The sequence below is a fragment of the Zerene cesonia genome, chromosome 28, assembly GCF_012273895.1.
Source record: "Zerene cesonia ecotype Mississippi chromosome 28, Zerene_cesonia_1.1, whole genome shotgun sequence".
NCBI classification, from domain to species: domain Eukaryota; kingdom Metazoa; phylum Arthropoda; class Insecta; order Lepidoptera; family Pieridae; genus Zerene; species Zerene cesonia.
The window spans coordinates 3,958,179-3,972,886 of record NC_052129.1 but is presented as its reverse complement, the minus strand read 5'-3'; the positions used below and the strand labels follow the sequence as shown (position 1 = coordinate 3,972,886).

Below are 14,708 nucleotides of genomic sequence, written 5' to 3'. Positions count from 1 at the left end.
ATTGTTATAAATAGTGCAGTTAGCTTTGGGATGCTGAATCAGTTTTCTTTTGTGTCGTCATTGAATGGCGCATTACAATTAAATGCAAATACTAGATAGATCATTTTATAACATTACGACGACGGAGAAGAAAAACATTTCTAACTCCAACTACACATTTAGCTACTATTAAGTATATTATAAAGCTGAAGTGTATGTTTGTTTGTTGAAACGCACTAATCTCGGGAAGGACTAGTTCGATTTTATAAATTCTTTCAGTGTTAGATAGCCCACGTATTGAGGAAGGCTAGGGACTATATATGTACCACGGTCGAAGCCGGGACGGACCGCTAGTGTGGCTGTAAAATGCACTAGGTATGTCAAATTTCACCTACTTCAAAAAAATGGGAATCTTATCGATGTGTGTATATAATATTGCCAGAATTGCAAGTTTTTTGGTAGGTTACTCTATAATATCTTCCAACAGGTACCAAATTGTATATGTAGATACATTTATTTATTCTTATATATATGTGTACACGTATAACTCAAACTGCGAGTCGTATTGAAATTATGTCGTTTTGTTGGCAATGCTCTATCTTAGGGATCAATGAAAGTTTCATCAAAATCGGTTCAGTATTTTTTGAGATCTAATTAAATAGCATTCACAATGAAAACAGTGCGGCGACGCAACGGCATCCACACCACCTTCTACACGCGCTTACAAACAATATTATCTTAATGGAATAGTTGAAATCGATATAGGTACTTTTCAATATTATCTTTTTAAATTTTTAATTAGTTTAATTATAATGAATCATTAAGCATAGATTAATATTAACAACTTTCCCACTGGTTAATCCCAGAGGTGATAATCTTCATTATTTAATATTACGTAGGTGCAAAATATTGGTAGGTACCTATTATATTTACATTTTGTCAAATTATTTGTTCGAAATAGTTTATTTTACTATTTTTTAATTAGGTACTAACTTTGTACATACAGATGCAATACAGGCCTGACCTCGTCGAGGTAAAGAATTAACAACAATCTATTTAACAAGCCGAAAACTAAACATTTGGTATCAAATCATCTATTCAAACAAATATGAATAATTTCTACACGTGCGTATCGTAAATAATATAATAGGTTTGTTAGATATTCCCTGCATGCTATCTCGAATATTCGAGACAAATTTACTGCGCCTGTCTGACCTCTGTAGCAAATGCGCTTTAAATCAATACACCGCATCGCGCAGGGGTAGAACGTTTCTAGAACATCTAGAAAGTCTAGGAGATTAAATGTCAAAGGTCGCAATAAAATGTTGCAATTATTTTAACGATTTTACAGTTTTGTTATATATTTAATTAAGTTTCAAATTGTGTTATTGTTTTCTTAAAATTTTTAAAATTTAGTTCTTTTGTTTTAAAATATACCATGCTACTATTATCGATCGAAACTATAAATATAGCAACTTACATTTTTTTTTTCACGTATAGTAAGGAGATGTAACTTTCTAAACTAACTAAACTAAATTCATACTATGCATGTATGTAACTATTTGCCAGTGTCACACTTAATTTATGATGTTATTTTTTGCTACGGAGAGTCTTCAACAGATTTTTAGCCTGTAATTATATTATTAATAAACTTCTAAAGATTGTGGTCACTTTATCCTATGACATAAATATCGTTACTAGCTTAAAGTACGAAGAGATGATACTTATACAATTGTTTATTTATGAAACTATACAAATATTGCCTAAACTTGGAGTATGTATTCCCATGAAATAAATCCATATCAAATTTCATTTCTTAGTAGTCATTGTAGTGTTTCGATATTCCTAAAATAGGTAAGTAGTTTTATACCGCATTCATAAAAATCATAAGCATTCCCCTATTTTCAGTAGATGGTCTAGAAATTTCTAATCAATGATTAGCTACTAATACTACTACGTTACCAAACTGTTTTTATATAGGTTAGTTGGTACCTTTTTATGAGAAATGTAGTAAGTGTTTTATATAGTATCTACTTACCGATACCGACCTTTTTTATGTGCATTAGCTATTAAATTTCTAGAACCAAGCCCGTTGGGTTCTAGAAAATTTCATCTTTTTCATTTATAAATACAAAATAAATATTGTAAAATGAGCTATTGCAAGACTGGCACTTTAATAACATCTAGGTCTATATAATTGTAATAATCTTTTCGGAAATAAAAATATAAGTATATTGAATTCAGTGGGCGTTTTATTTATTTTTAAACAAAAATATTACATCCTTTGCATAAAAATTAATTTGTATAACAAACATAATCTTCGTTTTATTACTGCTTAGGAATATTCCAATATAATTTTTAATTAAATATGTATATTAATGGAACAGTTACATATAAATTTAGAATTTTAATGCTTAACTACTTATTTCCCACTCATATTAGAGGGGAAATAAAAATAAGTAAAACGCGAATCAATTTGTTAAGGAAAAGTTCATAACATCGAAACCAATGAAAATGTACGATTATTGCTCTGTCATTGCATCATCTTAAATTTTAAAAGTACTTTTTTTGATGGTTGGGTCAAATAATCTAATATTGTTACTTGTTTTCTTGTGTTGCTTTGTGGTAGTGGTGAACTAACAGTTCAATTAAAAATACGCTTGGAATGCATAGATTTGATATAGTCTTCAAGATATTTATGTCTTGGTATCTAAAAATACATCAGTGTCGGAGTTTAGTCATATTATTATTTTAGAATTAGTTGCTCTCGCCAAAAATCTTCTATTTCAAAATTATAGAGGACGCTGTGTATATAATAATATTACTTTATTATTTTATTAGGATACAATGTCAATCAGTTATAAATGAAATAAAAACAATGTTATGGTTGTGTTCGAACTCGAAAGTTCGAAGCGTAAACAATATTTCCATCTCTTTTTACATTCCAGAAAAATCTTGAAAGTTCCATAAAAGTACAGCTTTTACGTACATGAATGCCTGTTTCACACATTGACAAGTTATTCATTTCATACGTTCTTTTGTCTCTTTTATTCCATATAAAATACATAAAGCTATCTCATTTTAGCATGGACTTGTGAATGTGTGTCTTGAATAACAGTGATGTCGTGCTTAAAATTCAAATATCAACTTTATTGTTCTCTTGCCCGATTTGTATTATTTTTTCTGTGCATACAATTAATTCTGACTGACTATTATTATTTGGAGCTAATAATAAAATATTATTTACATATGCGGTGAATACACACAGTTACACAAATTATCACAAATAGTAGTTCAAAAAAAAATGAAGTTTGACGGGAACATTTGAAACGAGCATTATGCATCTAGGTTCTTTCTAAGAGTGTTGGTTTGATCAGTAGCAGACGCATCTGTTGGAATTTTAGTTATATGTGTACAAACCAAAGATATTTCTTGAATATATTTTTTATAATTTTTTTAAAATTACAATTATGAACTACATTTTCTGGTTCGTTCTGTTCCAAAAAAAACTTCCATTCATAAAGTGAATAACAAAGTTTTCAAATTGTAAATAGAATCAATGCAAAATGAATAGGTATTTTTTTTGTTAATATCACATATATTTTAAATGTTCCCTACATCATGGGACTTTTTTTCCATACGGTATCCCTTTTTACATTTTCACCCGCCCCACTTGATGACGTCTTGTTTTGTGATTGGTAGATATCGTGCGTTCTCGAATATTCTTTGAAATTGTTTATGCTATTGGTCGTTCTAGTATTACGTAGAGAATTCTGGATCAAACATTCGCTTGAATATATAAGCGCGAATTGTGCGCGGGAAGTCAGAATAATTTGAAATACGATACAGTGAAGACGAAGAGTTCGGTGAGAATCGAAGCGATTATTATCCTGCGATATTGAAGAGTTATTGTGTGAAATAAGTTATTTAATTCAAAATGCCCGCAGTTGGAATTGATCTTGGTACAACATACTCTTGTGTTGGAGTTTGGCAACATGGAAATGTGGAGATCATCGCAAACGACCAAGGCAACCGTACTACACCATCATATGTTGCTTTTACGGACACAGAGCGTCTGATTGGTGATGCAGCGAAGAATCAAGTGGCTTTGAACCCCAACAACACAGTTTTTGACGCGAAACGGTTAATTGGACGCAAGTTTGATGACCAAAAAATTCAACAGGACATGAAACATTGGCCTTTCAAAGTCATCAATGATTGTGGCAAACCAAAGATCCAGGTGGAATTTAAAGGAGAAATGAAACGATTTGCACCGGAAGAAATCAGCAGTATGGTTTTGGTAAAAATGAAGGAAACGGCTGAAGCGTATATTGGATCGACAGTTCGAGACGCCGTCATCACAGTGCCTGCCTACTTCAATGATTCACAGCGCCAGGCTACCAAGGACGCTGGAGCCATTGCCGGTTTGAATGTACTACGTATCATCAATGAACCCACTGCAGCCGCGCTGGCGTATGGCTTGGATAAGAACTTGAAGGGTGAACGCAATGTTTTGATTTTCGATCTTGGTGGCGGCACCTTCGACGTATCGATACTAACGATCGATGAGGGATCACTGTTTGAAGTGAAATCGACGGCTGGTGATACACATCTCGGAGGTGAGGACTTCGATAATAGGCTCGTTAACCATCTTTCAGAAGAGTTTGTACGCAAATACAAGAAAGATCTGCGTTCCAACCCACGCGCATTGAGACGCCTCCGCACCGCCGCCGAACGCGCGAAACGCACTTTGTCATCTAGCACTGAGGCCACCATTGAAATTGATGCCCTTTATGAGGGAATAGATTTCTACACTCGTGTTTCACGTGCTCGCTTTGAAGAATTGAACGCTGATCTCTTCCGTGGTACCCTAGAACCAGTGGAGAAAGCTTTGAAAGATGCCAAAATGGACAAGAGTCAAATTCACGATGTCGTGCTCGTCGGTGGGTCAACTCGCATTCCTAAGATCCAGACACTGCTACAGAACTTCTTCTGCGGCAAGAAACTTAACTTGTCTATCAACCCCGACGAGGCTGTGGCATACGGAGCTGCTGTTCAGGCTGCCATCTTGAGCGGTTCAAATGATGCTAAGATCCAGGATGTGCTCCTAGTCGACGTCGCGCCACTATCTCTTGGTATCGAGACAGCGGGAGGAGTCATGACTAAGATCATCGAGAGGAATAGCAAGATTCCCTGCAAGCAATCTCAAACATTCACCACCTACTCTGACAACCAGCCCGCTGTTACCATTCAAGTGTACGAGGGAGAGCGAGCGATGACGAAGGACAACAACCTCTTGGGCACATTCGACCTCACTGGTATTCCACCGGCACCGCGTGGAGTTCCGAAGATCGACGTCACTTTCGATTTGGACGCTAACGGTATCCTCAACGTGTCTGCAAAGGAGAACAGCACGGGTCGTAGCAAGAACATTGTCATTAAGAACGACAAGGGCAGGCTATCACAGGCAGAGATCGACAGGATGTTGGCAGAAGCGGAACGCTACAAGGAGGAGGATGAGAAACAGCGACAGAGGGTAGCAGCGCGCAACCAGCTCGAATCTTATGTCTTCAGCGTACGACAGGCGCTGGATGACGCTGGAGCGAAATTGAGTGAGGACGACAAGAATTCTGCTCGCCGCGAGTGCGACGAGGCACTGCGTTGGCTTGACAATAACACTCTGGCGGAGCAGGAAGAATATGAACACAAGTTGAAAGACCTTCAGCGAGTTTGCTCGCCCATCATGAGCAAGCTTCACGGAGCTGGTGCTGGAGCTGGAGGCATGCCTGGCACTGGTCCACAACAACACGGCAGTGGACCGACTGTCGAGGAAGTCGATTAAACCTAAACCAAATATCAACCCTATTTTTGTTTTAAGCGATCTGATCAGTAATGTGATACTATGTTTTAAGACTGATATTTATTTGGCTGCAGTGTGTGATCATCTGTTGATTTAAAAATAATAAATTAAGTTACATAAATTTGTTGTTCTACTCTAATTATTTTGCACAGTACACCTTCAAATATAAACACAATAATGCAACAAGTAATACTGTATTTTTTTTTTCTTATTTATAATTCACCCATTGTCATAATCATCAAATCAAAACAAAGTTTAGTTGTGGGTGGATCAGAAAGTCGAAGACATCACTATATGCCTACACAAAATATTAACAATACCGATATTCTTGAACCGATAATCTTAGAATAGGGTTAACGAATTCGGTGTAATGAATCACAGGATGGGAAAAACAGCTCTTAGGTATAAGTATAGTATTATTAGTAAAGTATTCCGTTATCTGTGGTATATGGAGAATAGAATATTACACTTTTATTTAGTTATATTTAGCATATATTTTTAAAACACAAAACAATCCAACATGGGGAAAAACTAATCAAACACGATCACACGGTTGTTTTTTGAATCGGATTTTAATATAGCGCCACCTTTCGATATTTCATATAATTATAGTGTTAGGGCAAAATTGGAAGACTACTAAAGGATATCGACGCCATCTAGTTGCCGTTTTACGTATTAAATGTCGATAATAACTATGCCATTCCCCACTAGGTGGCAATAATCACGTTAAATTTATAACAATCATGCCTCTAGTTCCACTGTAACTTCTATTTTTCTGCGTTAGGTAAATGGCGGGAGATATAAATAAAACTATAATCTCTTAACGCTTCGAGACCGTAGATTTAAAAACGAAAGAAACGCTTCGTAGATTTAAACCGGAGATTTCGCATTTGGATAATGATTGAAGCTATTCAAATTTATACACATAAAAATATTTATTATACCTAGATACTTTTGCTTCAAATTACCAAAATAATAAATTAAAATTAACCAAAACAGTCAAATTACAAAGGTTTATTGAGCACTGGATTATTAACATAGCTTTCATGGTTATTTACCATTTTACCACTATTTGCAGGAATGCGCTTTTCTATGAATTTATCAATATGAGCGAACATAAGAAAACTGATACAAATAGACATGAAAATGCAGTATTCAATAAAAAACTATTCAACGATTGGAATATCACACTAATCACACTAATATTATAAATGAAGTTTGTTGTTTGGATGTTTGTCCGTCAATCAATTTGAAACTACTAAACGGATTTTGATGAAATTTGGTATACAGACAGGGTATGAGCTGACTTGGGTGATAGGATGCTTTTATCTTGATTAAGTGCTCCCTTCGGTTAAAACAGAAATGTTGATTTCCGGGCGGAGCCGGGACGAGGGTCTAGTTAAGTAATAAATACACTAACTAAGCAAAAATACTGGTAACTGCGTTTAAACTAAGAACTATGAATTACGTTATCATTTAAATTATGAGAAAAAATGATAAACATAAGAATCTAATGTAAGCCCATATTCTTATTAAGCAGATTGATTTTATATTGATTAAGAGACCCTAAATGTTGCCCATACATCATAATCTTCTATGTCTTGCTAGCCTGAGACTTGGAGAATCAAAGTTTTGTCGATGTTAGCCGGTTGGCATTAGTATTTAATAATTATTGTTAATCACCTGTCAACACTTGGACATAAATGTGAATATAGTCTTATCATTGATTAGCTGCGAACAAACAAGACTTAATCTAATCGCATTGTCGTACAAATATCGTTGTCATCAACGTAATTAAGATATACAAGGATTTTCTTTGGCTAGAGGGTAGACGCTTTTTACTTTATTAATATTAGTTGACGTGTTAACTATGTTTGTGTTATAATTGAAATATAAAATGGGGAAAGTGAGTGATGAAAGTAGTTACATACCTTTTATAAGGCAGGTACGTGAGTTTCTTTATTAGTTTTTATAATTAGGTTTTTTATATGTTATTTATGTTTTATACAGTATTTGGCTCATCTAAAGCAGTATGAGTTCTTCACTACTAGTACACTGTCTGTAAATGTGAAAAATGTTATTACATAATGCCTAGCACTTTAATTAATTAATTACCTATAGCAAATAATAACTTTTAAAATGTCGGTTTATTAGTACTATTTGAACTATTTAATATCAGCAATTATTATAAGACAACAAGATTGTTAAACGCAATTTAGTTATGAAATATATAAAATGATAATTCAAATGTTATTTCTTTAAAATCTTAGTTAAATGTAAGTGAAAAATATCACAGTGTAGTGCTCAAAGATTATACACTTATTTCTTATATACTGGTAGTGCCGATGCTACTTATAACATGGATTTTTATACTTAGATAAATATTCTTGCTGTGTTATGCTTAGGGGAAATATAAAAAATAAACATGACATATAAACTGTAAAACTTACGGCTCTTCGAACATGCTGCTTAATAACGAAATAAATTTTGTAAACTGTTCAGTTATTTTAGTGTTAAGATATTACAAACATACATAAAAAACATAATAGCCCTGTCAAGTTCCTCTACTTTAGAAATATAAAGTCCTTTTTGAATGCCTGGAAGGGTGAAAGAGATTTCTCCATCAAAATCTCGACATACGTCTACCTATTGCATCGTAATTCCTAGGTAAAAATATATCAGCTTATACAAGGTTTATACTCACTTTTGTTCGGATCTACGAAAAATAATATAATATAGTAATAATTTGATTTTTTTATTGTTTTTTATGCGGGCAAGGCTGGTGGTTCGCCTGGTGGTAAACGATCACCACCGCTCATGAACATTCGCAGAAGTAAAAGGTAGCCTCTTCGAATGCGCGCTGCCCGCTTTAAGGGGTAAGAGATAAGGCAAGATTGACTACTAGAAAGAAGGAATGGATTGGGAAGGGTAAGATAAAGGAAAAGGCCTCCTCCCCTCACCAAAAACCACAGCTGCATGCATTTATTTCACGCTAGACTCCTGTGGGGTTATGCTACTTCCCCGGTGCGAGCTATACCAATTCGTGCGGAAGCGTCCTCGACTTACATTTAAGAATATATATTAAAAATATAGTACATAATATGTATATCATTGACGTACTATACACAAAATTCACCACCCAGTAAAAGGTGAAATTTTCAATAAAAAAACACCTTATTTCGTAACAGTAGTATTGAAATTCTATTGTATCGCTCAGAATAAAACTGCATACATGCGTACGCAGAGTTTCGCTTAAGAAAATTTTGTGTGATTGCGAGCCTAGTTGTTTTGGAGCCATTTTAATTAAGAGAAGAGATTTTTAACGTACATGTACCATTTTTTATAATGATCCGAAATGTTACGTATGTGCAATATATATCATAAACCATATTTTGTTATATACAAAGTAAACTGAAAAAAGCATACAATATTTTTTTTTATATAATCTCCAATGACAAATTCCTTTAAATGGTATCTTATTTCACACATGTCCTTAATTATATCTCTATAACAATGCCATTGAGTTTATTTCAATTAGAATATGGTCACAGATAACTCAAAAACATATATTATAACGAACAAACATTGACGTACTATTCACAACTATGGCACGGTATATCCACAGTATAAAGTGAATTATACAGTATAACACCTTGGATCTCGCAGTAAAAGCCAAAAACGAATAGATAATATCGCGGTTGTCACAACTCAGTAAGTGTCAACAATATTTATTAATGAAAATACGGATACTTTTTAATACGAGCTGACGATTTGAAATCTCTGGCAACACACGTAGCATGTCCATTATTACAACGTAATTCCATGTCACTTTATATAATGTACATCAAATATTTAAAGGTATACTCGGCAGCCTCTATAGTGACCCGAGCTGCTAACCGCATGGCGTATGCAGCTCGGGCTCGTTCCGCTTGCGTTTGGCCTTTGCCTCCGCATGATTGATCTGTGTAAACATCTTCGTTGTACGGCTTTACGGATTATTAGACTGTGGTAATAATACTTACGTTATCTTTGGTAATAATATCTATAGGTACTGAAAATTAAGATCGTTATTTCTTTTAAGAAGAAACTATCTATCCGTCATAAGTACAATTATTGTGTCTATCTGAAATATTTTTAAGATAGTGATTAAATTATTATATAAAGCATTGAAGTCAAGGCTGCAGCCTTGTAAATAGTTGCTATGTCGCGAATATGCGTACATAATAAGATACGCATCGCATGAATTGGTCAATTTATCGATAAGAAATGGACTAAATATTGCGCAAGATATATAAAAAGTATTGTTAAACGTTAATTTATAATCTTGCTTTTTTTATTTATTTTTTATTTAATTATCAATTTCCTTTCTAGACTTAGTGGTATATAATATTACGATTAGCCAAGAATACGTAATACTGATGAAGCTTATATATGTATATATATGTATTATATATGTGTGTATATATGTATTATATACAAAATTTATTTGTAAAACATAATTGACTATATATTAATTTTGTTACATCCGTGGGCACGTAGTTATATTGCTATAATAGATGTATATAAATTATATTCAAATTAGGTAACTTTCAATTAAAAATATTCCGATCATTGGTTCAAATTTTTTTGTGTCTCTCCGTTTATATGAGTTAAACGCATAAAAACCGGTGGGCAGATTATGACTAAATATATCATGATAGATCAATATTAGGTTCAAATTATGCGCTATATTTTATAGGATTTTACAGCTATATAGCTATGTACTTACAACATTTAAATAAGTATGGTAAAATATGACATAGGAGTTTCTCCGAAAAATTGAGAAAAGAGGAATACACGAAGTTCAAAATTTTATGACTGGTAACTGTTTAAGCTAAAATACATAATACTAGAAAATTGACTTCTTTCCTTTGAGTGGTATTATGGGCTGACGTGGCATTGCAAAGATTGTGCTGATTAAATTTATTACACTTATATTTGAATTGCTCTTATCCTACTAATATTATAAATGCGAAAGTTGTGTGTGTGTTTGTTGCTCTTTCCTGTAAAAACTGCTGAACCGATTGCAATGAAATTTGGCACGTAGACAGCTGGACAACTGGAATAACATACAGGCAACTTTTTATCCCGATATTCCTACGGGATACGGATTTACGCGGGTGAAATCGCGGGGCGCAGCTAGTCTTCAATAATACTAGTATTAAATAATTTAGTTATCCATCGCTTCGTAAATACAACTAAGTTTAGAAATTAAAAACTTTTTAACGGATTTTAAACGCAATTTATTAATTATATTATTAGCCCATTATCTTATTATTTGGGCTAATAATATAATGAATAAATCGCGTTTAAAATCCGTTAAAAAGTTTTTAATTTCTAAATGTATAATACTCGCCTGAAATCAAACACAAGAAAATACTACTACTAAGTAAGCAAACTTTAAAACGAACAAATTCTATCTTTTGTGAAATGAATAATCTTATCGGTTAAGATATGTTGCAATTTTTATAATATACCTATGTGTAATAAACTGGTTTAATTATCTTATTCTGCTACTGTAGCGTTTTCAAGTGTGTATTTATAATTTATATATCAATGACCGTGATCGGTCGGATCGGATTAGAATCAATACAATCAGACAGAACGTACACGTTTCGATTGTTATCAGTATTGTTGGTTAAATTACAATGAGAAATTTTTATCAATTATCAAATGTTCTATATTAATTTGTTTATCATTTAATTCTGTTGCGATCTATCGCCGACTTCCATCCTCTTCTTATCCATCTTATATACACGTCATACATACGTCCTAGCCAATTGATTGAATCAGCAGTTTCATCAATTGCCTAGGCTTTTCATTAAACGGCGCTATTTAATTAAATGCCTTTTATAAAAGTATACTTTTGTTTGCAGGTGTATAACCTAAAACATTTCTCAACGGATTTCGTCAAATGGCATCAGATAGGTTCCATAGAATTTATAGCTATACACTTCAGTTTTTTTTTAAACTAACTGACACACAAAACTTCGTCTAATCTCAAAAGGTTAATCGAAACATTTAAATTGCTTCTCCGCTCCCATTGGCAGAAGCGTGATGTTAAATAGTCTTAAGTCTTCTTAAATTGTACACAAAACCCATATTCAAATCAAATTTCAAAACCAAATTAATTCAAGCGAAGTATTTATTTATTTAATACTTTTTACAGACTTGTATTTTTTATTCTCGATATATCCTGTCCTATAATACTGGATTACGTAAAGATTTCTGTTTTGTGAGTCTTCATATAACCATTTATCGTTTTCATGGTAAACAATTGTTTAGCAACAAATTTGATCAACATTTTGTAGAGTTGATAACGCGCGCTAAAAGGTTGTCGGCCGAGGAGCGACATTTGAATAAAGTTTCCAACAACATTGTTGCTCAACAAATATTTACTTGTGCGCCAAATTTCATATTCACAACTATTTATTAAGGGATTGATAAACAAAATATAAGGGTTTCTGTATATATATTATTGTACAAAGTTTCATATTATAATTTCAGTGTTTCCTGACTGCTAGCGTTGCGTTAAACATTGTAGCGCACGGTGGCGTTATCGGTTTCTCTGCTATTTTGATACCAGCTCTGCGTCTGCCTGGATCTCATATAAAGGCCACGCCAAGCCAAGAATCATGGATTGGTAAATATGTTTTCTTACTCTAAGAGAACCCGAAAGTTTAATCACCTTTATAACAGTTTTGAATCAAATTGCATGCATCTAATTATATAGAACTTGCGATCTGCCCCGGCTTCGCCCGTGGTACATATATAGCCTATATAACCTTCCTCAATAAATGGGCTATCTAACACTGAAAGAATTTTTCAAATCGGACCAGTAGGTCCTGAGATTAGTGCGTTCAAACAAACAAACAAACTCTTCAGCTTTATAATATTATTATAGATAAAGAAATCAATAAATCATCAGAGGAGCATAAACAACACGAGGTCTTTTATAAATGAGAAATATTTAAAAAATAGGAAGGTCTTTTAACCAAAGCATTTATCATTCAATTTGAAAAGGCTCTTAATACAAAAATTCACGATCTAGTGTTAACTATGTCTATTTTACTAAATGAAAACATAGGTAAATTTTGCCATAACTTCAAAAAGCATAACGTGATTTTATATAGCACATGCATTTAAAATGTTTCAAGTTGTAATGATCACTTGATAACGATTACTCAGTTGTTATTGTCCATTTTATTGCTAAGCACGCTGTTATCTTAAACCTACAAAGTACTAACAACGCGATACAAACATTTGCAGAGTTGACGATTGTGATAATATTGCAGATTTGTACTTTACAATACGCTATTATGATTACAGTGAAGAAAGAAACGTAAAGTAAAAGCTCTGGAAAACCTTTTTTCTCAACCACTTAATATTTTATACATTTATTTATTTTTTTCAGCATCAATCATCGGATTTGCGTTGATAACGGGCAATTTCATCATCACGCCTCTGATGGACACCCTCGGTCGAAAGAAATCTCATCTCCTCACCATCTTGCCCATTTTGACAGGGTGGTTCATTCTTCTAATGGCAGACAGTGTGTCCGGTCTCATAATAGCAAGATTCCTCCAAGGTATCGCCATGGGCATGCTTGGACCACTTGGATCTATAATAATTGGTGAAATGACGGACCCAAGGAACCGTGGTGCATTCTTAACTAGTGTTTCCCTATCACTCACAATTGGTGTTATGTTTGCCCACAGCCTAGGGACATACTTTAGCTGGCAACAAAGTGCTTTAATATGTTCTTTCATCACATTCACTAGCTTACTTCTCATTATATACAACCCCGAATCCCCGTCCTGGTTAATTTCCAAAGGAAGATACGAAGAGGGTGAAGAAATTTTCTTTTGGTTGCGAGGAAGGAATGCCGAGCAAGAGGCTGAATTAGAAAACATGATAGCCGCACAGAAATCTTTACGTAAGTCCAGTATTATAGGACAGGATATATCAAGAAAAGAGCGTGTCAAAGGATTTTTCATCTATTTAAAGGATACTTCTAGAAAACCTGAATTTTATAAACCTATCATTATTATGTTCTTTATGTACACCATGTTTCAATTTGCCGGCATTAATGTTATTAGTTCATATGCAATGGATATTATCCATCAAGTTGTTGGACCAGAAGCGAACGCTAAAGTATTAATGGTCGCTTTGGATATTGAAAGACTGATCTGTAATATATTGGCTGTATTTTTAATGAAGACTATGAGAAGACGTACATTATTATTCAGTAGTTCAGCGATATGTGTGATAGCGTATCTAGGAAAAAGTTATTATGTTTATGCAAGGATGAACAACTTGTTGCCTTTCGAAAGTCAATGGATACCAATCGGACTTATAGGATTATACATGTTTTCATTGACAATTGGTATATCATCGATTCCATTTGCAATTTCTGGGGAGATTTTTCCATTAGAATACCGTGGATTTGGAGGAGGTATTAGTGTTTTAGCCTTATCATTCAACTTCTTCGTCGCAGTAAAGTGTTTCCCAGTTCTAACGTCAGCTGTTGGTTTATCGGTAACTTATTTAATGTACACAGGAGTAGTTATAAGCTGTCTATCAGTTTTATATTTCATGCTGCCAGAAACAAAGGATAGATCTTTGCAAGAAATCGAGGATGGTTTTAGAGGTATAACGTCAGCAGATCGAAAATGTATAGAGCCATTAAATAGTGTTCAAAATAATGAAATGCGTAGGTGCAGTTCGCATATACTATATTAGTTTTAAAATTGTGATATGTACTTGAATTATTTATTTTTCTATTATTAATATACAACGGCCATTCTAATCTCAATAAGGTGAAACAAAT

At 33.7% G+C, this 14,708-nt stretch overlaps 2 protein-coding genes across 3 annotated transcripts; both read left to right on the top strand.

The window, feature by feature from the left end:
* The first annotated feature begins 252 nt into the window (after nucleotides 1-252).
* Nucleotides 253-14,642, top strand: LOC119837647 (facilitated trehalose transporter Tret1-like). 2 transcript variants are annotated; one of them, XM_038363358.1, is made up of 3 exons: nucleotides 253-354; nucleotides 12,386-12,521; nucleotides 13,293-14,642. In XM_038363358.1, the coding sequence occupies exon 3, from the start codon at nucleotides 13,346-13,348 to the stop codon at nucleotides 14,618-14,620; it is 1,275 nt and encodes a 424-aa protein (XP_038219286.1). In that variant the 5' UTR covers nucleotides 253-354; nucleotides 12,386-12,521; nucleotides 13,293-13,345; the 3' UTR covers nucleotides 14,621-14,642. The 2 variants fall into 2 exon arrangements, with proteins under 2 accessions (XP_038219286.1, XP_038219285.1); XM_038363357.1 differs by lacking the exon at nucleotides 253-354 and adding an exon at nucleotides 7,616-7,784.
* On the top strand, nucleotides 3,805-5,964 carry LOC119837646 (heat shock protein 68-like). Its single transcript, XM_038363356.1, has one exon. It carries the CDS (start codon nucleotides 3,917-3,919, stop codon nucleotides 5,819-5,821), a length of 1,905 nt encoding a protein of 634 aa, XP_038219284.1. The 5' UTR covers nucleotides 3,805-3,916; the 3' UTR covers nucleotides 5,822-5,964.
* Nucleotides 14,643-14,708: the final 66 nt, after the last annotated feature.